This window comes from Microcaecilia unicolor, chromosome 14 (assembly GCF_901765095.1).
Source record: "Microcaecilia unicolor chromosome 14, aMicUni1.1, whole genome shotgun sequence".
NCBI classification, from domain to species: Eukaryota; Metazoa; Chordata; class Amphibia; order Gymnophiona; family Siphonopidae; genus Microcaecilia; species Microcaecilia unicolor.
The window spans coordinates 32,934,489-32,962,468 of NC_044044.1; the positions used below are offsets into that span (position 1 = coordinate 32,934,489).

Consider the following 27,980-nt stretch of genomic DNA (forward strand, 5'->3'; position numbering starts at 1 on the left):
GAAAGGGACAGAATATAAGACCAAGAACATTAATTTATTTATTGCATTTGTATCCCACATTTTCCCACCTATTTGCAGGCTCAATGTGGCTTACAGAGTTTTGTTAACATCGTTATTCCAGTATATCAGGTACAGTTAGTATTGTATAGAGATCAATTAAGGGAGGAAAGAAAAAGGAAGGGGTTTATCAGGGTAATTATGGAAGGTGGGCTTTCATAACTGAATGGTTTGGTGAAGTGGATTAGTGAGGCTATAGGTTCTCGTTGTAGGCCTTGTTGAAGAAATATGTCTTCAGAGATTTGCGAAAGATAGTTGTTTCGTTGATTGTTTTCAGGTCTGTGGGTAATGCATTCCATAATTGCGTGCTCATAATTGCATCTGTGTCGCTTCATGGCGTGACCCCATCTTGAGTATCACGTTCAATTCTGGTCACTGTATCTCAAAAAAAGATATAGTGGAATTAGAAAAGGTACAAAGCGGAGCCACCAAAATGATTACGGGGATAGAAAAGGCTAAAGAGGTTAGTTAGGGCTCTTCTGCTTGAAAGGAGCTATGATGGAGATCTGTACAATTCTGAGTGACGTATATTAAAGAGCTGCGGTCCTAGCACAGACCCCTGAGGAACCCCGCTAACTACATTAAGAACGCTAGTGCGCCTTTGTAAAAGGACTCCTTCCATGTTACACCTTCTTAGGAGCACATGTTGCCTTAGCTTTACTTCTGCAATTCCAGATGTGTCCAGCAGGTGACTCCCACACACTTCACAGAGCAGCAAGTGAGCTAGAAAACCTGCACCGATTCTGGAGACTTTATGGGCTGCAAAAGTAAAATATAGTATTGGAAAAAATACGTAGAAACATAGTAGATGACGGAAGAAAAAGACCTGGACGGTCCATCCAGTCTGCCCAAGAAGATAAATTCATGTGCTACTTTTTTATTTGTACTGTCCTCTTCAGTGCACAGACCATATAAGTCTGCCCAGCACTATCCCTGCCTCCCAACCACCAGTCCCGCTTCCCACCACCGGCTCTGGCACAGACCGTATAAGTCTGCCCAGCACTAGTCCCGCCTCCCAACCACCAGCCCCGGCACAGACCGTATAAGTCTGCCCAGCACTAGCCCCGCCTCCCATCAAGAAAGGATCTTGATTTGAACAGGTAAGTATTAAGGAGAGAGACGCCCTTGTTCTCCAATCAGTCCCTTATCCCTTTCCCATCACACACACATTGGGAGGGGAGGGAAGAGTCTAGTGGTGCGATGTACCTGAAGTACAGTCCTTCTGCGAGGATTGTATCTTTCTGGACCCCACCTATCCGGTTGAAGAAAAGGGCTCTGTGACCCCCTTCCACAGTAAAGACAGATATATAATACTAACAAATCACAGATGCAGTTTCTGGGTTCTGGTGCTGCTCTGGATTGTTTCTGGACAGTAAGCCCACAGATTTTGCTGCTGCGGCTACTGTTTCTCTTTCACACCCCCCAGGATCAGACACGGTTTTTCTCCTCGTTCTTTTGTGGAAAGCAGGGCTTTTTTTCAGGGGGTACTTGGGGGTACTGAGTACCGGCACCTTTTCCATTGTCTGTGTGTAGCTTCTAAGTAGGGATCTGTCTCAGCTTGTTCTCTTTCCTCCTATATCGGGGTGTATTGATGATCTAGGGCAGGGGAGGGTCACAAGCCAGTCAGATTTGCAAGATGTCCACAGCGAATAGATGTGAGATCTATTGGCATACAATGGAAACGGTAGATGCAGCTTAATCTCATGCCTATTCGTTGTGTAAATCTTGAAACCCGATTGGGGCCAGTCTAATATTTGCCGTGTTGCCTTTTCATAGGTAGGTAGGGTTGTTGCTGTGTGAGTAATTGCAGTTAGTGCTGTAATGCTGTAGTAAGTTTGCTCCATAGCGGCCATGTGTGTTTTCTGCAGGGTTTTGTGTTAGGTCACAAAACCCTCTGGCAGTGGAGAATTTGTGTTGCTGTTACTGAGATGCTTCAGAATTTGAATGTTCTCTCTTTCTCTCATATTCTCTGATTTATCCTGTCTCATTTTCAGCTCTGTCTCTCCCATTCTCATCTCTGGTGCACCCTGAATGCTAATGTCTGTTTCAGGCACTCCTACGCACTGTCATCTGCTGGTGCTGCCCCTCCCCCTCACTGCTCATCCCTATTTCTGCCGCTTTCTCTCCTTCCTTCTATCTGTCTGTCTAGTTGTCTCCATCTGTCTCTGTAACTATCCATCTCTGCCTGTCCCTTTGTCTCTAGCAGAGAGAGAGAGGGCTGCAGTCAGATGCCAGTGCAGTATCATGTGTGTGTCTCTGTGTGTGTGAGAGCGCATGCCACTCTCCTGGCACACACTTTCCCTTCCTCTCTCCAGCCTCAGCCCTCAGCCAATCCCTGCTCGAGCCCGGCCCACCCCCTCGCCTCCCTATGTGTTTACCATCCCTCAGAAATCCCTGTAGCATCCCTGAGAGAGCGAGACTGAGAGCATCCCTGCATCTCTGTAGCATCAGCACCAGCAGCTTTCCCCATGACAGGAGCTAGGGGAGGGATCCCATCCTAGGGGACCCGCATCCCCTATCCCCCTCCTCCTGCATCATGCTGCTCCCCCGCGGGCCAGGGGCTGGAATCTGCAGCCCCCTGTAACAGCTCTGCTCTCCTTCCCGCATGATCCTTCTCCTCCCCCTCCGTTGCACTGGGGAGAGGGGGGCACCCAGAGGGAAACATGGGGTGCATCGGATCCCGGACCGTAGGTAAGGCCCTCACACTTTTTCATTTTGGGATCTTTCTGCATTGTGTGTTCAGGTAATAGCAGAGGATGGATTGTCTGTCTGTCTGGCCCTTTCTCCCTCCCCTCATCTTCTCTCCCTCCTCTCACCCCCCCCCCCCTCCCCTGCCTTTATTCTTCCTCTCCTTCCTCATTGATATTCTGGTTTGGTTCCATTCTAATGTCGCCTGGGCTGGGATGGGCACAGATGGGAAGGAGGTGGATTGGCAAGAAGCTAGAGGGTCTGTGGGCAGAAAGCTTCATGGACGTGGGATGGAGGGAGGGGAATGCAGTCGCCAGGTCTGTACGTGCATCTGAGATTTTACAGAGGGAAGACGGGAGGGAGAGGCAGGAGAGGGAGAGAAGCATGGAAAAGCAGTGTTGATTTAGCTCCATCTGTCAGTGGGCCTCTGATGCCTGATTCTCCGTGCTGTGTATTATACTGGCTTCTGGGCTCTGTGTGTGTCAACCTTGGAGCCCTCAGGGAACAGCTGAGTCTGCTTGTGTGTGGACTGTGACAGGTGGAAGGCTGCTGTGCTGTCAGTGTGTCTGTGTGTGTGTGTGTTTTGCTGGGGGATTCCCCTGTGTGTTAGGAGTGTAGATGGCGTTTCATCTGTATGTATATGTATAAAATGCTCCCTGTTCCAGGGAAAGTGTGTATTTTACTGCCTTTGTGTGTGACCATAAACATATATATTGCCATGGTTACACAGCTGCACAGAGAGTTACACAATTATATTGTAAAACACATGGGCCCTTTCATTGGCCTGAAAACCAGTGTGTACAGTGCGAATACAATGTGCAGAGTAAAAGGAGACTGTCCTTCCCCCAGGCTGGGATCAGTGTGTGTAGGGTCAAAGGAGACCTGTCCTTTCACCAGTCTGGAATCAATGTGTGTAGGGTCAAAGGAGACTTGTGCTTTCCCTAGGCTGGAATCAATGTGTGTAGGGTCAAAGGAGACCTGTGCTTTCCCCAGGCTGGAATCAATGTGTGTAGGGTCAAAGGAGACCTATCCTTCCCCCTGACTGGAATCAATGTGTGTAGGGTCAAAGGAGACCTGTCCTTTCCCCAGGCTGGAATCCATGTGTGTAGGGTCAAAGGAGACCTGTCCTTCCCCCAGACTGGAATCAATGTGTGTAGGGTCAAAGGAGACCTGTCTTTCCCCCAGACTGGAATCAATGTGTGTAGGGTCAAAGGAGACCTATCCTTCCCCCTGACTGGAATCAATGTGTGTAGGGTCAAAGGAGACCTGTCCTTTCCCCAGGCTGGAATCCATGTGTGTAGGGTCAAAGGAGACCTGTCCTTCCCCCAGACTGGAATCAATGTGTGTAGGGTCAAAGGAGACCTGTCTTTCCCCCAGACTGGAATCAATGTGTGTAGGGTCAAAGGAGACCTGTCCTTTCCCCAGGCTAGAATCCATGTGTGTAGGGTCAAAGGAGACCTGTCCTTCCCCCACGCTGGAATCCATATGTGTAGGGTCAAAGGAGAGCTGTGCTTTCCACAGCCATGGGGTTTGACGGATAACTGGTCTTCAATTATTCATGCTGCATTAATATTTTTATGTCCTACAGCAGGGGTGTCAAAGCGCTGTCCCGGAGGGCCGCAAACCAGCCAGAGCGTCACATCTCCCTACTGTGTAGACAGTGCATGCAGATCTCTCTCATGCATATTCATTATAGATATTCTGAAAAGAGACTAGCCAAGGGGTCCCCAGGAACAGCTTGAAAAACTGTGACTGAGGAGGGGCGGATGGTATATTTGGTTTTGTAAACTTTTTGTTTTATGCTTCAGCACCAAAGGATGGTATTTTAAATCATAATAAACAAACAAAATTTATAAACAACATAAGGAGCCTGGGTCAGTTCCGAAATCAAGGCTGGCACCTGTTGCATCTGTTATCATAGGAGGTACAGAATACAAGGCGAGAGAGACAGGCAGAGGCAGATTGATGCTGCAGCTTTAGAAAATTAACAGCCCTATTTTATCACTTGTACCAGGGCAGGTTTCCCCAAACTCAAGGCTTGAGGGTCGTGGTCCCTTCAAGTCTGCAGGATTTGAATATGCATGAGATCTACTTACATACAATGGAGGCAGTGAATGCAAACAGATCTCATAACTATTCATTGTGGAAATCCTGAGAAGCCAGCTCTGGAGCAGAGCTGCCAAGATATCCAGTTGTAGGAGGGAGTCTTTGTGGCCAGTCCTGTTTAAACTTAGAGACTCCAAGTACCACACTGCTTTGGGATATGACTATACCCTTGAAATCAGGCCTGAAAGTCCCATAGGTAAAGTTTGCAGAAATCCAGGACTGGCCAAAAAGTCTCTCTCTCTCCCCTGGAACTGGATAACTTGGAAACTCTGCTTGAGAGCCGGGCTTGGGGATCCCTTTCCAAGGAACTCACCCTCTGCAGAGCTGCCAGTTCCAGGAGGGAGATTTTGGGCCATTCCTGGATTTCTTGACAACCCCTTTTGTGTTGCATTAGGACACCTGCACCTCTGATTTAAATGTGTAGAATCAGAGACTGCAAACTCCACAGGACTCTAGCACATAGGCAGCAAAATGACCCCTGGGGTCAGAGATGGAGATTGGTCAGTCTGACCCTTCCCTTCCAACTAAAAAGGTGTTCTGTTGTCCTTCACCTTTGTTATGATGTAAGTTCAAAACCAATGTCTCTCCTGGAACTGGGAAAGTTGGCAACTGTGTCTCTGGGGGTGAGGAGGGGGGGTTGGAAAAAAGCTCCAGCAATCATCCCCTCCTCCCCGCCCCGGTCAGGAGATTCAGACCTGCCTTTTAACCCATTGCCCACAGGGACTTCTGGTTCCCCCCCCCCCCCCAAATGATTTCTCCTAAAATGAGAACTACAAGTTCCCTGCATGGAGTGGGACAAACCTGGGGTGAGGTGGTAACGTGGAGGGGCATTTTCCAAGGAACATCCGAATCAGAACTGGGACGTCCTGCTCATAATGTTCAGTTGCTCGTTTTTGCTCGTTCCCCCAGTGGGCAAACTATAATAGTTCCCTTTTTTGTTTTTTACAATAAATGTTTATTAAAGTTTTGAAAAAGTTACATCAATACAAAGATATCAAACAAATAACATCATTTCAAAATCCCTCTGCAAATCAAACTCAGCACTAAACAGCTAAGACTTCCCCTTCCCCTCTTCCCATACCCCCCTACCCTTCCAACCCCCCCACCCCCTGGACCCCCCCCCCTTCCCCTTTAAACCATACTCAATAGACGATCCAGATGAATCCACTCAAACCTCCCAATAGTTCCCATTTTAATTATACTATCACCTTGTAATTGTTAATGTAATCATGTCAGCCACATTGAGCCTACAAATAGGTGGGAAAATGTGGGATAGAAATGTAACAAATTTAAAAAAAAAATTTTTTAATGTCCCCCTCACAGCCATTTTCAAACAGGAAATTCATCGGGTTTTCCTATTCGAAAATACGTGAGGAGGACGTTCTTTCACCAAAAACATCCAAACTGAACAGCCATTTTCCAAAACGAAGCGTCCAAAATATGAACGCCAAAAAAGCAGACAGAAAAATGTCTGCCAAGGCATTATTTGTACAAAAGCGGCCACACAGACAGAGCAGAGGGGCAGTCTAGTGGTCAGGGCAGTGGACTTCAAACAATGGGACCCAGGTATAAATCCCACCTTAACTCCTTCATTTGTGATTGCGAGGCTTCCGAGAACAGATCAAAACCTGGATTGGCCACTGTCGGTGACAGGATGCTGGGCTAGATGGACCTTTGGTCTTTCCCAGTATGGCACTACTTATGTACTTATGTACTTATGACTGGACCAAGGAGGTGGATTGTTATTCACCTACAGGCTCTGAGGGTCCTCTCAGTGACAGTGGGGAGCCCGATATTCTTGAGGGCTCTCAGGAGCCGGATTGTGTAGTCCCTGGGAAAGATCCCTCAGTGGTTAGAATATTTCACAGAGACGAGCTTGCGGAGCTCATAGATCAAGTGACCTCTACTCTTAGGTTTGAGCAGGCAGAACTTCCCACGGGAGAGGTGAAGCAGGTAGACACTTTGGTGAAGGGTATTCAGCATAAGGCGCAGTCCTTTCCTATGAATAAGGACCTCTGAGAGATGATTTCTCAGGAGCGGAGACAGCCTGATTCCCCCGTGTACAAAAGCGGCCACACAGGCATCCCTGCAGAGCAGAGGGGCAGTCTAGTGGTCAGGGCAGTGGACTTCAAACAATGGGACCCAGGTATAAATCACACCTTAACTCCTTCATGTGTGATTGTGAGGCTTCCGAGAACAGATCAAAACCTCCTGGACCTAAAGGTCCACCACTACAACACCCATCATGCTGGCAGATGTAGGTTTTTCTGCGTTCCAGGAGGGCTCAAATATTCGTACAGAAATAAAAGAGTTAACGTGGATCCCGTTTTTCAAAGTCCACTGCACTGACCATTAGGCTGCACCTCACACTTGCTGCTCTGTTAAGAATGGCCATCATTTCTGAAGCTGTCATACAGCCTGGTAGTCACCGTCACAGTTCTTAGGGGGGGGGGGGGCAGGCGGGGGTCAGTAAGCTCTGGGAGATTAAGGAGGGTGTCATGCCTTCATCCCTCCAGTGGTCATCAGGCGGGCACCTTTATGTACCCTGGACATGATTGAAACAGATCTAGATAAAAAAACTTCCTTCTTTTTTGCCGTGGAGGCTTCTTCCTGTTTCACTGTTGCTGAAAGACGCCCTCATTTTAGGCAGTCCCTAGTCCCACCCAGAACATGCCTCCTACATGACCCCTTGCTATTTGGACAAACTGCAGTGTAAAAGATCCAAAATTTGCCTTTCAAAAATCACAATTTGGACATTAATCGGCAAACAAACCTTTTCCGGAGATGGGAAGGCGGTAGAACGAGAGGGCATGAAATGAGATTGAAAGGGGGCAGACTCAAGAAAAATGTCAGGAAGTATTTTTTCACGGAGAGAGTGGTGGATAATTGGAATGCCCTCCCGCGGGAGGTGGTGGAGATGAAAACGGTAACGGAATTCAAACATGCGTGGGATAAACATAAAGGAATCCTGTGCAGAAGGAAGGGATCCTCAGGAGCTTAGCCTAGAATGGGTGGCAGAGCTGGTGGTTGGGAGGCGGGGCTAATGCTGGGCAGACTTATACGGTTTGTGCCAGAGCCGGTGGTGGGAGTCGGGACTGGTAGTTGGGAGGCGGGGATAGTGCTGGGCAGACTTATACGGTCTGTGCCCTGAAGAGGACAGTACAAATAAAAAAGTAGCACATATGAATTTATCTTCTTGGGCAGACTGGATGGACCGTGCAGGTCTTTTTACTATGTTACTATTTTGGCCAGAAGGACCTTTTTTTGGCCATTTTGAGAAGTCCATCTGCTTCGAAAATAAGCACCGCGTTAACATAGTAGATGACAGCAGATAAAGACCTGATCAGTCCATCCAGTCTGCCCTACAGTTATACTCATGATCAATTCATGATTAAACCAGCAATGTATGTGGTATAAAATTCTTGACCCTGGTCTTTCTCTGCCATTTCTGGGTCATAGACCATAGAAATCTGCCCGGCAATGGCTTTAGTTCTTTACAAATAACCCACAAGAGCTGGAAAGTATAAAGTAGAAACTCACACAAAACAATGAAGTTTCCACAAAAAAATACAACCAACCATCCCCTTCCGTCTACACACAATACAATGTGAATCAAAATGATCAAAAAAGTGGAGAAAAAAAAGACCTCAGTGAACAATCCACACTCCTCACAATATATAGAGCCAGGGCATGCATACAACCATCACTGGCCAAAAGAAACCCCTTCACAATACAGAAAACAGACAGAGTGAATCTCCAATACAAAATTTTAACGATCTTATCTGCTCAGTTGCCACATCATCTTCTGCAGTCCATCAGTAGATACCCAACGGAAACCTCGTTTCACATAGCTGCATCAGGGGAAAATACTCTTGCATCCAAGCCTTCACATCCAGGCAGGCCAGATGACCCAACATCAGCTCTAGCATCCCCTTGGGGGTCCCTGGGTCTGAGGGATAAGAGCGAGAAATGTGATTTATTTAGATTTTAGCAAAGTCTTTGACGTGGTTCCATGTAGATGACTAATAAATAACCTGAGTGCCCTCGTGACTCACTGGGTTAGGAACAGGTTTAGTGGAAGGCGGCAGACGGTTGTGGTAAATGGAGCTCATTCTGAGGAAAAGGATGATATCAGTGGTGTGTCCCAAGGTTGAGTTCTTGGGCTGGTTCTTTTTAACATGTTTTAAGCGATATTGTTGAAGGGCTGTCTGGTAAGGTTTGCCTCTTTGCGCATATCCAAATCTGCTGGTGTGGATAACATCCAGATACCAAAATCTGCAATGGGGAAGACACCCCTGATGGTGTGGATAACATGAGGAAGGACCTAGTGAAGCTTCAAGAATGGTCTGGAATTTGGCAGCTAAGATGTAATGCTAAAAAATGCAGGGCCCTGCATTTTGACTGCAAAAACCCGAGGGAACGGTACAGTTTAGGGGGGTGAAGAATTTTTGTGCACGAAAGAGGAGTGGGACTTAGGTGTGATCGTTTGTGATGGATCTTAAAGCAGCCAAACAAGTAGAAAAGGCAACAGCAAAAGCTAGAAGGATGCTTAGGCGCATAGGCAGAGGAATGGCCAGCAGGAAAAAGGAGGTGATGATGCCCCTGTATAAGACTCCGCTGAGACCTCATTTAGAATATTGTGTACAATTCTGGAGACCACACCTACGGGATGGAGTCGATCCAGAGGGTAGCTACTAAAATGCTCAGTGGTCTTCATCATAAAACATATGGGGACAAACGTAAAGATCTAAATATGTATACTTTGGAAGAAAAACGGGATAGGGGAGATATGATAGAGACACTTAAATACCTACATGGCATAAATGCACAAGAGGTGAGTCTCTTTCAGTTGAAAGGAAGCTCTGGAATTAGGGGGGCATAGATGAAGGCGAATGGGGATAGACTTAGAAGTAACCTGAGGAAATACTTCTTCACAGAAAGTGTGGTGAATTCATGGAAAGGGCTTCCAGTGGAGGAGATGGAGATGAAGACTGTATCTGAATTCAAGAGAGCTTGGGACAAGTACATAGGACTGCTAAGGGAGAGGAAGGGGTATTAGATGGTATGGTTGGGTAGACTAGATCTGCCCTCATTGTTCTAGGAGTCTAGGTTTCTCCATACAAAATTCCTAGGCTTGAGGCTCCACCTCCCAAGGGATGGAATGGCTGATGAAGTGATGTCACTGGTGAGAGACCATTGTATAGGGGTGAGTGACCTGTGTTTCAGTGAATCAGGGTTTCACTGGCTGCTTCTCTCTTGCCAGGGACTGAGGGTGTGGCTGTGGACTGGAAGGGATTAAAAGATGCGGACCAGATTAACATGGACAGTACCAGTTCCCTCCAAGGGGGAAGCCTGCACCGGACCTCCACAGAGGTGAGTGACCCTCAGTGACCTCTAATGACCCTTCCTCCCTCCATGGGAGCAGCCTGCACCAGATGTCCACAGAGGTGCATAATCTCTAATGCCTCTTAACAACCCTTCAGCTCTATCCCTCTATCCTGCACATAACCTCCAGAGAGGTGAGTGACCCCCCAATGACTCCTTCTCTCCCTAAGAACAGTCTGCACTTGACCTCCACAGAGGTGAGTGGCTTTTTATGACCCTTAATGATTCTTTTCCTCCCTTCCTCTATGGGGTCAGCTTGCCCCAGACGTCTGTAGTGACCCCTCCTGTCCATGAGACTAGCCTGCCTGGGACCTCTACAGAGATGAGTGACCTCTCTTTGTCTGCCTCCATGGAGGCCTCCACTAGTGTAAGTTTCCCGTTGACTCTAGGGTCCCTTGTCTTCTTCCCCTGGATGTAGTCCAGGACATTTAATTCCAATTTCATAATACATTTCAGAATGGGATAAAACCAGTTATGGCTTAGCCTGAAGTAGTCTGAGGCTCTCACTTCCCCTCCTCTCCCTTCTGTTCTTGTGCTGCAGTCTGTCTGTCTGTCTATATAATATATATATATACATATATCTGTCATACCCAGGGGAACAGACGTTTCTTCCTCTCGTATCTTACCCCACTTCTCTCTATGTTACAGCGAACACGGACAGATTTCTCCTGGGATGGGATAAATGTGAGTCTTTGAACGTTGTCTCTCCTCTGTCTCTCCCTCCTATTCTGTCTCCCTTTCTCTCTTTCCTCCTTGATCTCTGGACAACTCTCACTCTTTGCATTCATCTCTCCACAGCTGTCCATGGAAGACACCACCTCCATCCTCCCCCGGCTCAAACGTAATTCTAACGCTTATGGAATTGGAGCCCTGGCAAAGTCCTCCTTCAGCGGTGAGACACCCAGACTATGTCTGTCAGGGCAAGTGAAATACGAAGCCTGAGTCTTCTGCCTACCTGCCTCTGTCAATATTATTCCCTCACATTCTCACAAAGCCTCCGAACCAGCCCTTCGTTTTTCCGGAATATAAATATTTTATAATTATACGGCGGTGATGCACACATGTAGCTATTGTATTTAAATGGTGCTGACAGTGTGCACAGGGCTCTGTGAGGCTTTATTACAATCATTTGGTGCGAGGCATTAATATATTTACATGGTGCTCATAGGGCTATATGAGATGTTATTATATTTATACAGCGCTGACAGTGTGCGTAGGCTATGCAAGATATGAGTAGATTTCTATAATGCTGACTATGTACACCGGGCCGTACCTGCTACTAGTAAATATATTTATATTGAATGCAGTGCTAATGGTATGCATGAGGACCAATACAAGAGGTATTCTGGTTTTTATAGACGATCTATACAGCGCTGACAGTGTACGAGGGGCCCTATGAGATGAAATTCTATTAGACAGCGCTGACAGTGTGCGTGGAGCCCTATGAGATGAAATTCTATTGTACAGCGCTGACAGAATTTCATCTCATAGGGCCCCATGCACACTGTCAGCACTGTCTAATAGAATTTCATCTCATAGGGCCCCATGCACACTATTATACAGCGCTGACTGTGTGCGTGGGGCCCTATGAGATGAAATTCTATTAGACAGCGCTGACAGTGTGCGTGAGGCCCTATGAGATGAAATTCTATTATACAGCGCTGACAGTGTGCGTGGGGCCCTATGAGATGAAATTCTATTATACAGTGCTGACAGTGTGTGTAGAGCTGTACCAGGCATCATTATATTTACCTGGTACTATGGTGTATGCAAAACCTGGCACTAACTCTGTGTGTGGGGCTACACGAGCTGTTGTTACATGTGTAAAATGCTGACACTGTGCATGGAGTCATATTAAGCATTGTTATGCTGATGGGATATTTCCAGGATACATGGGCTGTACAGAGTTTCTTGCAAATACTGCAATCGGTTTGTATTTATTTTCACCCTCCCACGATTTATTTACCTGGCGGCAGGGATCTCCCGCACGATGAAGGACCGTGTGACCAAGCCGACAGCCATGGGCTCAGGCCGTGTAGCTCACATGATCGAGTGGCAGGGCTGGGGGAAGCCAGCGCAGCCGCAGCAGCATAACCCCCACGAGACGGCGCGGATGGATGTGGACGCCTACTCCGATCTAAGCGATGGAGAGAAGGAGGCACGGTTCCTGGCCGGTAGGAGATGAATGGGCTTCACTCTCTTTAACGCCATTGCTGATTAATATCGTTAAAATCTCTCTTTTTCTTATTATTATGCATATCAAGTTGTACCATTTTAAAAAATAGTCGGGTCAAGCACTCAAAGCTTCTGTAGCCAGAATCGGTTGCTGAATGCATAAAAGCATTGTAAAAAAATGTTAAAATTTAAAAAACAATTTGTCTATAAACATTACTACTACTACTACTATTTAGCATTTCTATAGCGCTACAAGGTGTACGCAGCGCTGCACAAACATAGAAGAAAGACAGTCCCTGCTCAAAGAGCTTACAATCTAACATTGTATCTATTCAAGGTAAATAAAATTGGGTGATTCAGATGGAGGCAAGAAGTTATACAGAGACACATGAAATTCAGTCATTGTGTTCAGACTTGCGATGAGAAGTTCTAAGGACAGACAGAGAAGGATTTACTTAGAATAGATAAAATCTGTCTGTCATTTTCCTCCTGGTATCTTAAAATACACACTGTCTGCTTTTTTGGTGCGGCTACATTTTAAAGGCAAAAGCAGATGCGCCTTTGCCTCCCCTGACCAATCCCCACACTCTGAAACACCACAAGTGAAAGTTTGTGCGTGCAGAAGGATTTATTTTTATGGAGGGTTGGTTTTCTGTGATTTATTATGTACTATATCCACTGTGTCTTGGTTCTGTTGCTCTAAACTGTTGTCATTTTTCTCAGTTCACACTTTCTTTTGCTGTGAGGGATGGAGGTAATTTTAAAACTTTGTGCATGAGTGGATGCAGCTGGTCTGCGCGTGAAAAACGGTAAAAGGGAGGTGTGTGCATATTTTTCTCTGAAACTGCTGCTTGTATACCTGTTCCAGAGCAGGCATAAATAAATGCACATGTTGCTCCGGATTCACAAGCATGTAAAGTAAACGTGTAAACTGTGCTGTGCTCTGGCCACTACTTTCAATAGTCTACATAGGCTGAACTGACTGCGCAATACTCTTACCCAAGTATCTGATGCAGTGTTTCACAAAAACTCTTTCAAGTGTACAAACTGGTTTTTGTATGTAGGAAGTCTGAATCAAAATGGATTCAGAGTGGGCAATGAATAAAGACCCATTTCTGTGAGTAAATCAGCATGGAAATAGCTTTTGTTATTCCCTCAAAGACAGTAATATCACCAGGATTATTATTCTAATTTTAGTTTCATTGGGGTTAATTCTATAATGTAATTTTCACTCGTGAAGTGTTCTTTTACACATGGAAAATGGCTGTTGTATCATTGCATGGGAATATGTGCTGGAAAGTGCATGCATACTTTTGTAAGATTTGTGCATAGGTGTCCCTGGGATTGGTAGCATGGAATCCTGCTGCTCTCTGAGATTCTGCCTGGAATCTTGCATGGAATCCTGTTACTATCTGAGATTCTGCCTGGAATCTTGCTACTATCTGAGATTCTGCATGGAATCCTGTTACTTTTTGAGATTCTGCATGGAATCTTGCTACTCTGAGAGATTCTGCCTGGGACCTTGTTGCTGTTTGAGATTCTGCATGGAATCCTGTTACTCTTTGAGATTCTGCCTAGGACCTTGCTGCTCTTTGAGATTCTGCATGGAATCCTGCTGCTCTTTGGAATTGTGCCAGGTACTTGTGACCTGGATTGGCTATTCTTGGAAGCAGGGTACTGGGCTAGATGGACCATCGGTTTGACCCAGTATGGCTGCTCTTAAGTTACTCAGAATATAGTTTGGAAACAGATGGGGTGGAGATGTGACTATGTGTGTGTGTACATCGCACCTGCCTCGGAGCAAGTGGAAATTTGTGTATGAGAATTTGTGTTCTATTGAGGATAGGTCTGGGTTCACATTTTATTAAGGCTCATAAGCGCCTATGTTGCCTTTACAAAAATAGGTCTAAAATTAACCCTGTTTTAAAACTACCTCCACCCCCATGTATTAGCATATTTTATTGATAATGTAATATTAAAGTTCATAATCTGGGATGGGAAAGGGGGTTCTGTTTTTCTACTGTGGGATGAGGTTTCCCTCTGGTGGTGACTGTATATATTGCAGGAATATATTCCCTCTGGATTTCACCACTATCTGTTTGTGGGTGGGAGGAAGTGAATCACGAGGAAAGGGATGTGGCAAGGGCAATGGCTCTGAGTTACTCACAAGGGTCTCCCACACTATTTTTTCTTCCCCATCCCATACCTTAGGGGTCATGCAGCAGTTTGCAATCTCCGAGGCAACACTCATGGCATGGTCTTCAATGGAGGGTGAGATGAGTGTGAACTCCAACCAGGACACTGTGGGAGCCCACGACAGTGAGAATTACCAGGAGTTGATGGAGAACCAGGGTAACTATACCTCCTCCTTACTACATACACAAAAACATGGAGACACAGTGTCTAGTATCACTATAGAAATTATAAGAGGTAATAATAGTAGACAGATCATATCCCTGTATTTTCCCCAGCTCACACTTCACTCTCTGTTCTTGCAGATAACCTCGCTCAAACTCAGTCTGGCAGCTGGCCCCAGTCCTATGTCTCTCAGGGCTTGTACTGCCTGGGATCTTCTGATGCCTGGGAGCCCAGCGACCAATCTCTGATAACTTCCCCTGCTGCAGGTTCCCTCACCGGCCAGAACTTCGAGGAGACCCAACAGAACCCTGTCCAGAATAGCCTCATCCTCCAGCAGCAACAGAACCTCCTGCAAGGCACTGGATTGGTGGACATGTGGCAGACCCAGCCTGCACCTTGTGCTCCTGTTGAACCAGCCAGTGTGCAAGTAGGGATCCATGCTGAGGAGAAGTCAGACTTGTCCGTAGACAAAACCCCTCTGCTTAGCAAGAAACCATCTCCAGAGGAAGATGATGCTGTCTGCCGAGACCTGGAGTCGCTGTCACCCCGCGAGGAGCCCGATCGAGCCGTCCTGGGCCGCAAGGTCTCCGATGTGACTTCATCTGGGGTGCAGTCCTTCGATGAAGAGGAAGGCGAGAATAACAACTGATACAAGAGCGCCTCTTCCTGCTCACAGTCACGCAAAAATCGCATCAAAGTTTACATGAGGGATTTCTGCTTCTTGTTCAGTCATCGCGGGGGGAATTCTACACTCTCCCTGTGGTTTCATGGGTCATTCTCTCCCATTTCATAGGGTAATCCTGACTCTTGCTGGGGACTGAACCAGGAGCCACACTGAAACATGACTCAGGGCCCTTTCTGAGCTGCAGGCAGGAACTTGCATGGGTGGAGTCTCTCCTGGAGATTAGGGTATCCATGACCAGGAATGAGATCATGGCAAGTTGCTGGGAGCCTTCCAATCAGAAAAGACATGTGTTACTGGATAGGCAAGGGAGTAATTATCCTTCTGGCTTAACCCCAAATTCCCCTCTCCTTTCTATTCAACCCACCCTTCGTCTCCCTTCCCTAGATTTCCATTTCCCACTAATGGACAACTTAGCACTCCTGCCTGCCCCAATGCAGAAATAGGAACTTTTAAATCTCTGCTTTCCTTACCCAGATAGAGTAGGCCAGACCCTTCCAAGGAGAAGGGACACTTCTCACTTCCCCCTCCCTCTGCAGACTTTTCATCTTCAGAAGTTGCCCCTCTAATGGTACCTCCCGAAATGGGGAAAGGAAAGCACATGAGTGCGAAGGGGGGAGAGCAGGCAGAGGAGGAGAAGGCGAGACCTCCTACCACACTTTCTCTCAGATACCAAAATTATAGCGGAATCAGCTTTTACTTCAAGGAACGAAAATTAGAATTTATTGAATTTGCATTCACGTAACCAGTTGGGTTCGCTCTGTCCCCCCCCCCCCCCCCCTTCTCTCTCTAATTTGCTCCCTCTGTCGTATTCCAGACAGTCGTCTTGGTATTAAGTGAAGGCCTCAGTCTCCTGTCAGCTGAATTCTTACCAGCTGCCTTCCTTTTGGATTTTTAATTAAGAAAAGACTGAAGGGAGGCCTCGTTCTTGAAGCTAGTTGTGGCACAATGAGCCTGAGTGAGAAATGGATGAAAGAAACTCATTTCAAAAAACCCCGTGAGACAGGAGAAAAGGAGCCAACACGCATGTTTGTGGTGATTTATACACCTTTTGGGGGCAACTAACCAGAAGTGTTGAGAGAACGTTCTGGGTAAGGCCCTGCCTCCCAACATGGCACTGACAACGATTTTTTTGTTTTTCCAGGGAACTAGCCCCACATTTGCTGTGAAACGCTTTTTGTCCTTAGGAAGCTTTCTCCCTGCTCTCTGTCTGCCGTAGGTCTGAGGGCGGTAAAACATTCTGAAAACGTGCTTTTCCCCCTGTGCAGTCCGAGGCCTGTGTTCAGCGAACTAACACAGAATCATAACGCCTTCATCAGTGAGTGGATGATGCCCATCAGGCAGGGTGTCAAAATACCTTTTTCATTTTTTCAAAGTGGCTACCGGGAGAAGAAAAATCCAGCATGGCCAAACTTTGAGAACGTGCTCAGAACCAGGTAGGTTAGAGACCAATGGTGGAAAAGCTGTAATAGTGTCTGATAAGACCTCGGCGGAGATAGTTCATCTTATGGTGAGAAATGTAGGGTGGTAAAGATGATTCCTGTCCTTTCTGTTACTATTTTTCTAAAAAAGAATGTGGAGTTTGCTTGGGTTTTTTTTTTTTTTTAAATAATTTTAGCACTTTACTTCTCAAGTGCAGTAACATAGACTAAGGTTGTGTGTCAAGAGGTTCCCACTTTTCATTGTGGGGGCCCAAGGGGCCGGGCCTAGCAATTTGGTCGGCCCTCAAAATCCTCTATAGAATTATCAGGAGGACTTGAGCAGCTGCATCACGTGACCCTGTGTCAGACCGCCTTCCAAACCAGAACAATGGGCCCCATCACACACTCTGACGGTGGTATCTCTACGCCATCTTATAGCACAAACTCTGCCATCCTATGGTATTTTTTTCCTAACTGGTTTTAACCTCCTGCCACTCTAGAGCAAGCAAGGTGGATATTGCATATGCTCGAGAGGCCCAGCTTCTCATTACTTTGCAGAATAAATATTATTACGTTCCCTTTATCATCTTAGATTTTTTTTTTTTTTTAAATATCAGATGTGATTGCTTCCTGCTTCCTGTATGGACTCTGCCTCCCTTTTATTTACCCAGACACTGATCAAAGAGCCAGTGCAGACTTGAAGTATAAATAATTACACTTGCTTTCACATTTGAAATTTGTACATCTACCTCCAGGCAACCCCCTCCAAAAGGACGGAGGAAGCCAAGCAGGCGTAATCCTGTACAACAGCAGGATCGCTAGTAGAATATTTTTAGAGCTGGTGAAAATATTAATAGGGGGACGGTAGAGCAGTGAAATCACATGAGGACTCCAGCAGTGCAGATTAATACAAGTTTAGTCTCTAGCCCTAAGCACAGCTCTTCTCATGCAGCTTTAACACAATACAGCGTACCCTGTCGGAACAACAAAACACAGGAGGGAAGGAGCAATCTGAGCTACTTTCTTCCACATTTCATTTTTCTCGGGTACTGTGTTTCCTGTTTTGGTCTTCCTCCTCGGGCTCATTTTTTTTTAATCCGCTTTTACAGTGTTCAGAATAGATGTGAACCTTTTGTCATGGTTGCAAACACCAAGGCGTATTTTCAGCTGTCCGTGCTGTACTCTCGTGTGACGTCAGGAGTCCATGCTATATTCAAGTGCTACATCCGGACAGAGGATGGCCCCAAGGCTCTAAGCGAACCTCCTCCCCTCCAACTTAACCAAGGAGATAAGGACAAAGGGCAGCTAACTTAAGGGACGCTTTCTTTATAAGCACTAAATTCTTTCTTTCTTTCTTCTAAGAATTAAATTAATCAAAGAGAAAAAGGAAACTTATTTGCTGTCAACTACTTTATCTTAAAATGATTTTGTTGATGCCTGTCAAGTCCAGGGCAGTCCAAAACAGCGCAGAAAAGGCAGAGAATGCCTTTTGAAGCCCTACTGGAATGTTCAAGATTTGGAAATTTTAAAAAATATAATAATAATAACCCTCCATCTCACAGAAATTCCTTCTGCTTTCAAGGTGGAAAATTAATACCAAATCATTTGATTTTTCTTTTATGTATGCCCGAAGCCATCCTGGGTCTCATGCATGTTGCCTTGAACTAAATATACTTTTAATAGATGGATCACCAAAAAAAACCCAACTTTATAAAACACAGAGTCAAATCCTCATAAACAACAGCACATTATAAAAGAATCTTCCGCCCACCTGCTGAAATTATGTCCGCTTCGAAATCTACTATAGTCATTGAAGGCGAAAGTTTTCCACTGACGCATTCCTGCCCCTCCTCCTGGCAGAGTTCTCCATAATTAAGACTTGAATTAATGATAATTACAGGAGCACATCTGCCTCTGGGGTCTTCAAAGGCACCTCTTCATTGAAAAGACAATAATAACATCTTTAAAATATAGATACAGATGTGAAATGTCTGGGATGGGGCATTATCCTAGGTACGTCTCCCAGACTCTCATGGTGATCTTGCAGAAAAATTCGTATTCCAGCAGATAAAGCTCTTGTGAAGAGATTGAGAGAGATGGGGGTTTTTCAAGTTTGGGTTATAATTTGGTTACGGTCGATTATGATTTACTGAGGTTTTGCTATGGTTTAGTTCTGATTTCTGGATATGGTTGGGTACAGTTTACCATGGTTTGGTTATAATTTTGGTTCTGATTGATTTATGGATGATAGTAGTTTGCCAAGGGTTGATGGTAGGTTGGCTTTGAATGTCAGGAATGGATGAGAATGGTTTGAGCTTACTGGGTCTCTGACTGTTAATCATCCTGACTGGTTTGTCATGTTTTGGCTATACTATGGCAATAATTGTTCATTATGTTTGGGAATGGTTGGCCATATTTTGGTTATGAATGATTGTCTTGGTGGTAACTAAAGTAAAAGGCACAAGCAGGGCAACACCCCTTCATAGGAGGACTTTATCTGTGGTTCAGCTTTGCACAGCGCCTTTCACGCATGGAAATCCAGCAAGGCGCTGTGTTAAATTATAGGCAGCAAGCGATTAATATGGCATTGGTTGGCCACCGCCTGGAGTTCTAAAACCCTGGGTGGCCATAGTGTGACTGCTTTAATCCCAGCAGAGGTCATCCTCATGACTTCCTACCAGTATTGTACCCCAAGGTCAGTCAACCACAGTCACTGTCCTGTCATACCATGGTTGGTTATTCTGTCGCCATACAACGGCCTTTCTCCCAAAACTAAAAATCTACATTAAGGGCCTGATTCACCAAGTCTTGAATCCCATTCTACATCTGTGGCAAAAGACAAGATGAAGCAGGTCTTAAGACAGTGCTATAATAATAACTGTCGCACTCATCATTCAAAGATCTTCCCATGTTAGAAAATAATTATATGTATATGCACACAGAGGTGTCCTCAGAAATGCATTCCATGTACTGTGTTATTAACATAAATATACAATTGTTTTAAATGGAATGAGAGCAAGATACCAGCTAGCATGCTCAGTCAGTCGGATGATGTACACCTTTCCAGGGATGGTTTGTCTGAAAGTAGGACTTCAGCCCTGCTTTCCTCAAATGGCCCAGGTTTGGGACAACGATCTGTATTGGGTGATGACGAAGATGGCAAGAAATATATGTACTGTATATACCCCAAGGACTGCTTCATCAATCCAAACAAAGGTGGTTTTTCACCCTGCCAAGAGGAAATCCCTTGATACTGCATTTATGGCTGGGCTTCTCAACAAAAATGCTTGGTTCACAAAGACTAGGGATCACAGCCAACATTGTTTGAGGAAAATTTGTGGAGATGCTGTCTCACAGCTTTGGCACCGTGCCTAACTTACCTCTTTCCTAGTCTTGTTTGAGCAAGGTATGGACTGGCCTGGTGCACTATAGGTGACCTTAACTTTAATCTAGAAAGGCTGTCACCTCTCTCTTCTTATTCTGTCCCAAGCTACACCACCACCGCCACAAACGGAAGAAACTCTCAGCATTGCCTGTACTGGGTTCTGATACAAAAGGGGGTGGGTTGGGTGGGTGGAATTAGTCATGGATTGATATCAAGGTTGTGGGAAGAGAGATATTTTTGTTGTTGATGACGTAAAGATAACCAATTTTCTGATAAAAGTGGGAGATGTAGGAGCCTTGGAAAGGGTGGTGCAGAGAAAAATTATTTCCGTTGGTTATAATGCCCTCAGATGGCAGGGGGGTTTTTTTGAGGGGGGGGGGGGGTTGCAGAGCCTGGTTTTACCAGACTCTAGAGTTGTGTACGAGTAATGTTTTCTTTAATGAGGGGCAAACCCTCTTTAGTGGTTCACCAGATATTAGCACCAAGGGGTGATTCCAGTTTAGGGAAAGGGACTACCTAGGGGTCCACCACAGGACCACATGACAACTGTGTATGGCATAGGGTTAGAAAACTGACTGATATGTTGCCTGTAATCCTAACACAAAGTGGTACCTGGTCACATGAAAGTCAATGTGGGGTTGAAAAGATTTGGAAGTCTTACATAGGGAGTTAGGTTCCTAAATCACTCCCTTTTAACAATGACTAGGGCTGTGCACCAGTGTGGGTGGCTAAGGGGATACAGGACATGTCAAAAGAGGAGCGTAGCAATGACTTTCATCACTACACACCTATCTTGGAGATTCCTAGACCTAAGCGAATGAATGGCAGGTCTAAATTTAGGACACTTTTTTAGTCTTAAAATATTGGAATCTAATTTAGGCCGTGAACTTTTTTTTCTTTCTTAATTGCACCTCGGTGCCCAGATCCTTGAAAAGATAGATATTCACTGCTCATCTGAGCAGCCAAGTTACCTTGGGTCTAGAAAAAGATGGAGGTGAGCTGTGACAGCGAGTCCAGCTTAAGGGAATGCAACTGTACCTGAAATTTCCTAGACAGGGAGACTTGCACAGGTCACATGGGTGGCCTTCCCTAGGAGAACTGCACTACAGGTGGGCCTGAAAAATGTGATGACGCTTTGCAGTGGCCTCCTTTCCAGAAGAGGCGTTTGTTCTCCTAAAGGAAGGGTGTGTTCTGGCTGGCATTGATGAGATGATCACAAGCTGAAGCCTGATCCTTGGTCTTTTCCTGCTTTGTATTTACCAAAAGTGTGATTTGGCTCTTACAAGGCTGAAAATGGATCTCTTTTTCAAGGGGAAGGACACAGATTGTCACTGTAGGAAGATCCATAAGGAAAGCATGCATCAATCAGTACTTTCTGTAGCATGGGATCGACTCCCTCACCCACCCCTCAAACACTATGCTGGGGTAATGGGAGATGGAGTATGTCCTGACTGTAAAGGATGTTCCCAGCAGCACAGCCTCCCTCACACTGTCCTGAATATTAAGGTCAATACTCCTCCAGTCTCCACCCTCTTGCCTGGCCTGGGAGATGAGGATATGGCCTCCAGCAGCACAGAGCCCCCCCCCCCCTCAACACTGTGATGGGAGGTGGAGCATGTCTTAGGTATAAAGGAGAGTGCCTTCAGCAGTACAATGCACCCTTAACCATGCAGTGAGATGGAGTATATTCTGGTATAAAGGACAATGTCCCCAGCAGCACAGCCTGTTGGAGAGCATGGAAGATGGATTTACCTGATTTTAAAGGGCAGCACCGTCCCTATCATCGTGCTGAGCTGCTGGAATATGGAGCATGTCTACAATGCAGCACACAACCCCTCCAGAGGCAGCGTGCCCATCCCTAACAGCTCTGCCAACATGCCCGCATGAGACTCTTTGACCCTTCCCCTTTTCTTGGCCTGCTCTTCCCCATCAGTACCAATGGTCTTCCAGCTCAGAATCTTTTGATCAATTTTGCCTGTCTGCATGGTTTTTTAAATGTGACGCCGGAAAAAAAAAATCAAAAGGTGGATTATTATAAATAACTATAATTATATATATAAATAAATATATATATATACACGCACACAAGAAAATATATGAACTCTATATTGTTATGAATTTGCCCAGCTGGATGAGCTGAATTCACTGCATGTGCAGTCCCAGTGCAATTAAAGGGGATGTGGTCTTGCTCTCTGTGTCCTGCCTCATTATTTCAGCGGCAAGTGTCCATACGTCCTTCCTCTCTCATAACGTGAAACAGAAGAGGTTTCAGGCCCATGGAATCCCCCATTGGCCTGAAATCCAGGTACTGAATACGTCTGGGCCCATCGTGCTCCCTAGTTCCCTGAAACGGAAGAGGGATAGCGCCTTCCCAGCCCACTTCTAACACAGAGGCAGCAAGGGCTTAATGCCCAACATCTCCACCTAGTACCAGAAAGCAATAAAACCAAAATAACCGTTTGCCTCATTTTTGTATTATTTATTAAAGAAAGTTTACACCTTTGATTCATGAAACAGAGCGGATTAAAAGCTTCCCTCTGCCAGCTGAAAATGGTCTGGATGAGCGTACAAAGGGTGCAGGGCAGAGGGATATATATGGCCTCTTCAGCTGTTAAACATCCCTCCTCTTGGAGCTGACTTCCTGTTCACACAGGAAATGAAATCACCGTAAGCTGTCAAAGGCAACGGCCATTACCGTGATTCCCAAAACTGTCCTGGGGGAACCCTAGCCAGTCAGGTTTTCAGGACGTCCACAATGAATATTCGTGAGATAGATTTACATACCAAAGAGGCAATATATGCAAATCAGTCTCATGAATATTTATTGTGGGTATCCTGAAAGCCTGACAGGTTTGGATATCACTGGGCCATTATATCACTGAGACACCACTGGGCAGTCCATTGCTGAGTCTTTTGAGCAGTGCTTCTGAACCCAGTCCTCGGGGCACACTCAGCCAGTTGGGCTTTCAGAATATCAACAATGAATATGCATGAGAGAGATTTGCATGCATTGCCTCCTCAGAATACAAGTCTCTCTCACGTATTTGCATTGCGGATATCCTGAAAACCCGACTGGCTGGGTGTAGCCTGAGGCCTGGATTGAGGAGTACTGTTTGTGAGGGTACCTGCAAAGGAAGTGGGGGGCAGGGCCAAAACTGCTGAACTGCCAGTGATCAGTCAACAGCTACCGTTGGGAAGGGGCTCTTTAGGAAGCTGCAGCCTGTTCTCTCAGTCACTGGAGGGCGCTCTTTGGTGTAGGAATAATGAGATCAGTTACTGACCTGGGATTTACTGCTTCCTGAAATAGAAGAGAGGGGAGAAATTAAAACATGCCACAGAAGAACGATAATGAGGCCACCACAAGCTCAGAAACAGTACCCCGTAAGGCTATGCGATCCAGATAGGAAGAACCAACTGAGATCATAAACACCAAAAGGAATCATTTCCAGATTTGGACACCATGGCAGGTTTTGGTTTTGTTTTTTTTAAATTAAACCTATGTTCTGTACTTGGGATAGAATCAATCCTGAATCTCAGGGGGGGGTATTGTTTCCTAGAATTTCCCTTTGGGGTCACTGGCTGGCTCCAGCACAACAGGAGGAAGAATTGAGCCTGCCCTGCTTTTACCCCATTGTCTTGTGGTTGCAATGAGCCTGGTACAAAGGGCGCAGCCTATTGGTGCCACGGCTCCCTCTTCTCCTTAGCTCTGTTTGATCACCCATTTAATCTCGTTTGGATTCTCCTCAGGCAGAACCAGCTGCTGTCTGCCTACTATCTCATCCCCTCCACTCCAGCACCGCCAATGGTGAATTTAATCACAGTGTAACATTCTGAGGCAAGCAGAAGCAGTCATTCCTGTCACTGCTAGCAACATGGAGGACCTTAAATATTCTACACTGTCCATCACAGGTGCCACTTCTAAAAGCTTCCCAGGTGTACACAAAATATTGGAAAATCTGAGCGAGAGGGAGTCCAGCATTCTGCAAAGCTCTTTTTTTTATATGAATATAAGAGAAAAAAGGCTGCACAATCAATAAACAGCTCCTACTAAGTTTCACAGAATTGAGGCCTTTGTCTGGTCTCTCTCTCTCTCTCTTCACTCCAGACAGTCACACGTGCGTCTCCCCTACTTTACAGCAGTGGCGTAGCCAAGGGTGGGCTTGGGTGGGCCCAGGCCCACCCACTTTGAGCTCAGGCCCACCAGTAGCAGCAGACCTATGATGTGGCCGGCAAAGATTCCCAAGCCGAAAACTCCCAACAACTGTCCCTCCTGCATACCTTATAAATAGCAGATTTTCGCCTGCAGGAAGCAGCGATTGATACATACTGCTTACACCGGCCCCACAGCCTTCCCTCTGACGTATTCCCGCCTATGCGGAAACAGGAAGCTGCATCAGCGGGAAGGATGTGGGGCCTACATGAGTAGTGTGTATTAGTTGCTCCTCACTGAAAATCTGAAATTTAAAAGGTGTTCCCCCCCCCCCCTTCCCTTATTTGAGGTCTAAGGAAGAATGAAAATTGTCACAATCTAGATAAGGAAGTGTATTGTACTTGATTCTTGCAATTATTGCCTTCTGTGTTTCCTATGCAAGTTGTTGTACTTGTGAAATTGAAAATCAATAAAGAATTTAAATAAAAGGTGTGCAGGTGAGAGGAGAGACCAAATCACCTATGGGATGGGGTGGGGTTCTTCTGCCCACCCATCTTGGGCCCAGGCCCACCCAAAATTGGATGTCTGGCTACGCCCCTGCTTTACAGGCCCCCCAAAACAAAGATGGCCGTCTTTCCAGCCCCCGAGACGATCGCCCTCCTTTCCGCATCCCTTTGCTTTTCTTTACGTTCAAAATTTGTGGTTAAGTTTGGAGGATATTTACTCCATAAATGAAGCATCAGAAAAACAAATTCCGAAGATCGTTTTTGTCCTCTCATAATTTTGTGCTTTGAAGCCTCTGTCTTTCAGCTGACAGTAGGTGAACGGAAGGAGGCCCGGACAGTGCAGGTCTGAATGTCTATTCAGCTCATTGAACAGAGGTTCTTAAGACTATTAACTGACATAAATGTAACCCAGGTGGAGGAGGAAAAGATTCAAAAGGGAAACTGGAGAAAAAAAAAGGATTTTGGTGCTGTATGCACACACTCAGTTTCTGAGATACAAGAGTACCAGCCAGCCAAACGTATCTCCCCCTTTCAGTTATCAGGTCTGATCCCATCTTTTCCCACCAAAACAGAAATGTTACCTCCACTCTTAACGATCTTGGAGAAACAGTAAAAATGACAGTTTTATCTAATTTTACGTTTCTTTTGTGACACGAAGCTTTTCCCCATGTTGAAAAAAATCTGGACAGCGGTCTCTTCTGCAGTTTGATGTGAAATCACTGTGTCTATCTCCATGTGTGAAGGAAGGAATCTCAGAAAAGTGCTGAAAGCAGTCACTCACACCTGGGTTTTTTCTTTTCAAAGCAGCTTTTCCAGTCCCCTTCCATTTGCCAGAAGATGCCTGGATGGGACCAGGCCACCCTTGCCTTCTGACGCAAGGCCCAAGGCTGAGGTAGGAAGAGTGAAGGGACAGAGTCAGCGGAGAGGGAGGGTAGCGGCAGCAGGTGACGAATCCACCGTTATAGCATGGCCTCTCCTTCCTCATCGTCATCCCCACACAGGTCCGTGCAGCGCAGCTCCAAGTCCACCAGCAACTGTTGAATGTTTTCGGCAGAGCGGCTAGCGAGTTCCACCTCGTCTAGTTCTGTCTCGGTATCGGTGGGGGGAGTGGGCGTGGCTGTCCCCTGGGGGATGGGGGTCAGGCTCTTGCTGCTCTCAATGCCCTCCATTTGCACAGTGCAGCTGCTGTTCTGCCGGTCCCAGGTCTCAGCAACCAGAGGGGCCACAGGCTGGCAGTCTGGCGGAGGCTGCTTGCTCGACATGCTTCGGTTGCCGTCACGGAAGCTGGCAAGGGGTGGGCGCAAGTGCACCCCAGACTCAGTGGAACCCTCAATGGCTTTCTGGAGCTGGATGTGAGGGAAAGAAGGAAAAAAATCCAGAAATTACATCACATTTACCTATTGTGTGATAAAGAAAAGGGAAAGGGGAAGGGATCTGATATAGAGTCAAAGTGCTTTACTTTTTCTATTCCTAACAGGTTCTTTTTCCTTTGTACCTGACTGTCTTGTAGTCTGTCTGCCTGCCTTTCTATTTCTGTTTCTTTCTCCTTCATCCCTGTGTCTCAGATTTATGTGGCAGGTGCAGGAGACTGCAAGGGTTTGCAAACGAAGGCAGAGCTAGAACTATGTTAAATCATACTGGTGAGAGAATAGCCTGAGGTCTCCCGGGTCATGAATTTCCCAGTCCTCAGCTCTCCCTTTAGGAGAGATTTCACCTCTAGGACTTCTTGGGGGGGGGGGGGGGAGTGAATGGGGTCCTGCCTCTTACCTCTGCCAGTGCCAAAACTCCCTTCAGCTTCCCGATGCTCGTGACATAGGCATGGCTGAGCCCCAGCAGGGAGAAGAGAGTATGCATCTGAGAAACAGAAGACTCAGAGTCAATGAAGGCTTCAACTCTCCTTCTCTCTCTTCAGCTTCCTCCATTCTTTTACGTTTTTTTCACATCTTTGTATTATAAGTACGTCTCAACATTAGCTCAGTATGATACCAGAGACACAGAAATAGACAGACTGAGATAGACGGAGAGAGCAGGGGAAGTCTCGCTACAGGAACCCTTCCCATCATACTCACTTTGTGCAGCGATGTCCTCTCCACCATTTGGAAAGGAGATGGGTCAATGCGACAGCTATCAAAACAGACAGGCTTGTCCAACTCCTCCTCCTCCCAAATCTGAATCTAAAGCCCCCAGGGGCAGTGGGGAGAAAAAAAAAGCATTGATTTAAAAGGGACCGGTCCAGTGATGTCTACCAAAAGAGTTTCTGTCTCCCATCCCTGACAGACTTTATACAGTGAGAGCTGGTGGCAGCGGTGGGATTGGGAGTTGGGTCTGCAGTTCTGAATGACTCTATGCTGAAGGTCACACAGTGAGAGATGGTGGTAGAAGTGGGATTGGGAATTGGGTCTGCAGGTGTCACAGCTCTGAATAACTCCATGCTGAAGGTCACACAGTGAGAGATCGTGGCAGAGTGGGATTGAGAGCTGGGCCTTCAGGTGTCACAGCTCTGAATAACTCCATACTCCATGCTGAAGGTCACACAGTGAGAGATGGTGGCAGCAGTGGGATTGGGAGCTGGGCCTTCAGGTGTCGCAGCTCTGAATGACTCTGTGCCGAAGGTCACACAGAGAGAGATAGTGGTAGAGGTGGGATTGCATTGGAAGTTGTGTCTGCAGGTGTCACTGCTCTCAGTGAGTCGATACCGAAGGTCTTGTTTGAGATATTGTACCTCTCCTGAAATGGAATACTGCATTTCCTTGAGTTGATGTCTGCAGTACAAATATTTACTCTACTCTGAAGGTCTATAATTTCTCCCTTTCTAAACTTGCCAGGATTTTAAGACCACTCTGTCAGAGGAGGGAAAAGATTTATGGACCCTGTGTGGTATGAATTATTTAGGACTGAAAAAGCATTAAGCTAATGGGAACCTAAGTGATGGAGGGGTTGTGGGGAGAGCGGTGATGGGGGGGTTCAGAGTCTGGAAAATGATCAACCTGCACAGCCTTCAATAACAGATTTCCGCAAATGCCCGAGCACCCCAAAGTCTCTCTGGGGTGCAAACTCAAACATGCAC

At 46.2% G+C, this 27,980-nt stretch overlaps 2 protein-coding genes across 4 annotated transcripts in view; one reads left to right on the plus strand and one right to left on the minus strand.

Moving 5' to 3' along the window:
- Window positions 1-2,720: 2,720 nt before the first annotated feature.
- On the plus strand, window positions 2,721-15,592 carry FAM131B (family with sequence similarity 131 member B). Of its 2 annotated transcripts, XM_030188130.1 has the most exons (8): window positions 2,721-2,748; window positions 10,115-10,224; window positions 10,885-10,920; window positions 11,035-11,128; window positions 12,213-12,410; window positions 14,623-14,763; window positions 14,910-15,071; window positions 15,129-15,592. In XM_030188130.1, exons 1-8 carry the CDS (start codon window positions 2,721-2,723, stop codon window positions 15,416-15,418), a joined length of 1,059 nt encoding a protein of 352 aa, XP_030043990.1. In that variant the 3' UTR covers window positions 15,419-15,592. The 2 variants fall into 2 exon arrangements, with proteins under 2 accessions (XP_030043990.1, XP_030043991.1); XM_030188131.1 differs by lacking the exon at window positions 10,885-10,920.
- Window positions 15,593-24,937: 9,345 nt separating this feature from the next.
- The window catches only part of CLCN1 (chloride voltage-gated channel 1), a 38,776-nt gene continuing 35,733 nt past the window's right edge, over window positions 24,938-27,980 (minus strand). For both annotated transcript variants that reach the window (XM_030187635.1, XM_030187636.1), the window contains 3 exons: window positions 26,983-27,087; window positions 26,681-26,767; window positions 24,938-26,259 (listed from right to left, as the gene is read on the minus strand). In XM_030187635.1, the coding sequence (XP_030043495.1) occupies window positions 25,873-26,259; window positions 26,681-26,767; window positions 26,983-27,087 (579 nt within the window). In that variant the 3' untranslated portion in view covers window positions 24,938-25,872. The remainder of the gene's footprint in view (window positions 26,260-26,680; window positions 26,768-26,982; window positions 27,088-27,980) is intronic.

What these genes read in the sequence shown, in the direction of transcription:
- FAM131B (XM_030188130.1), top strand. Translation starts at nt 2,721, where the DNA reads ATGGGGTGCATCGGATCCCGGACCGTAG. An exon ending in TCTCCTGGGATGGGATAAAT is followed by an intron (nt 10,921 to 11,034) that starts GTGAGTCTTTGA and finishes ATCTCTCCACAG; the next exon opens with CTGTCCATGGAAGACACCAC. An exon ending in GAACTTCGAGGAGACCCAAC is followed by an intron (nt 15,072 to 15,128) that starts AGAACCCTGTCC and finishes TCCTGCAAGGCA; the next exon opens with CTGGATTGGTGGACATGTGG.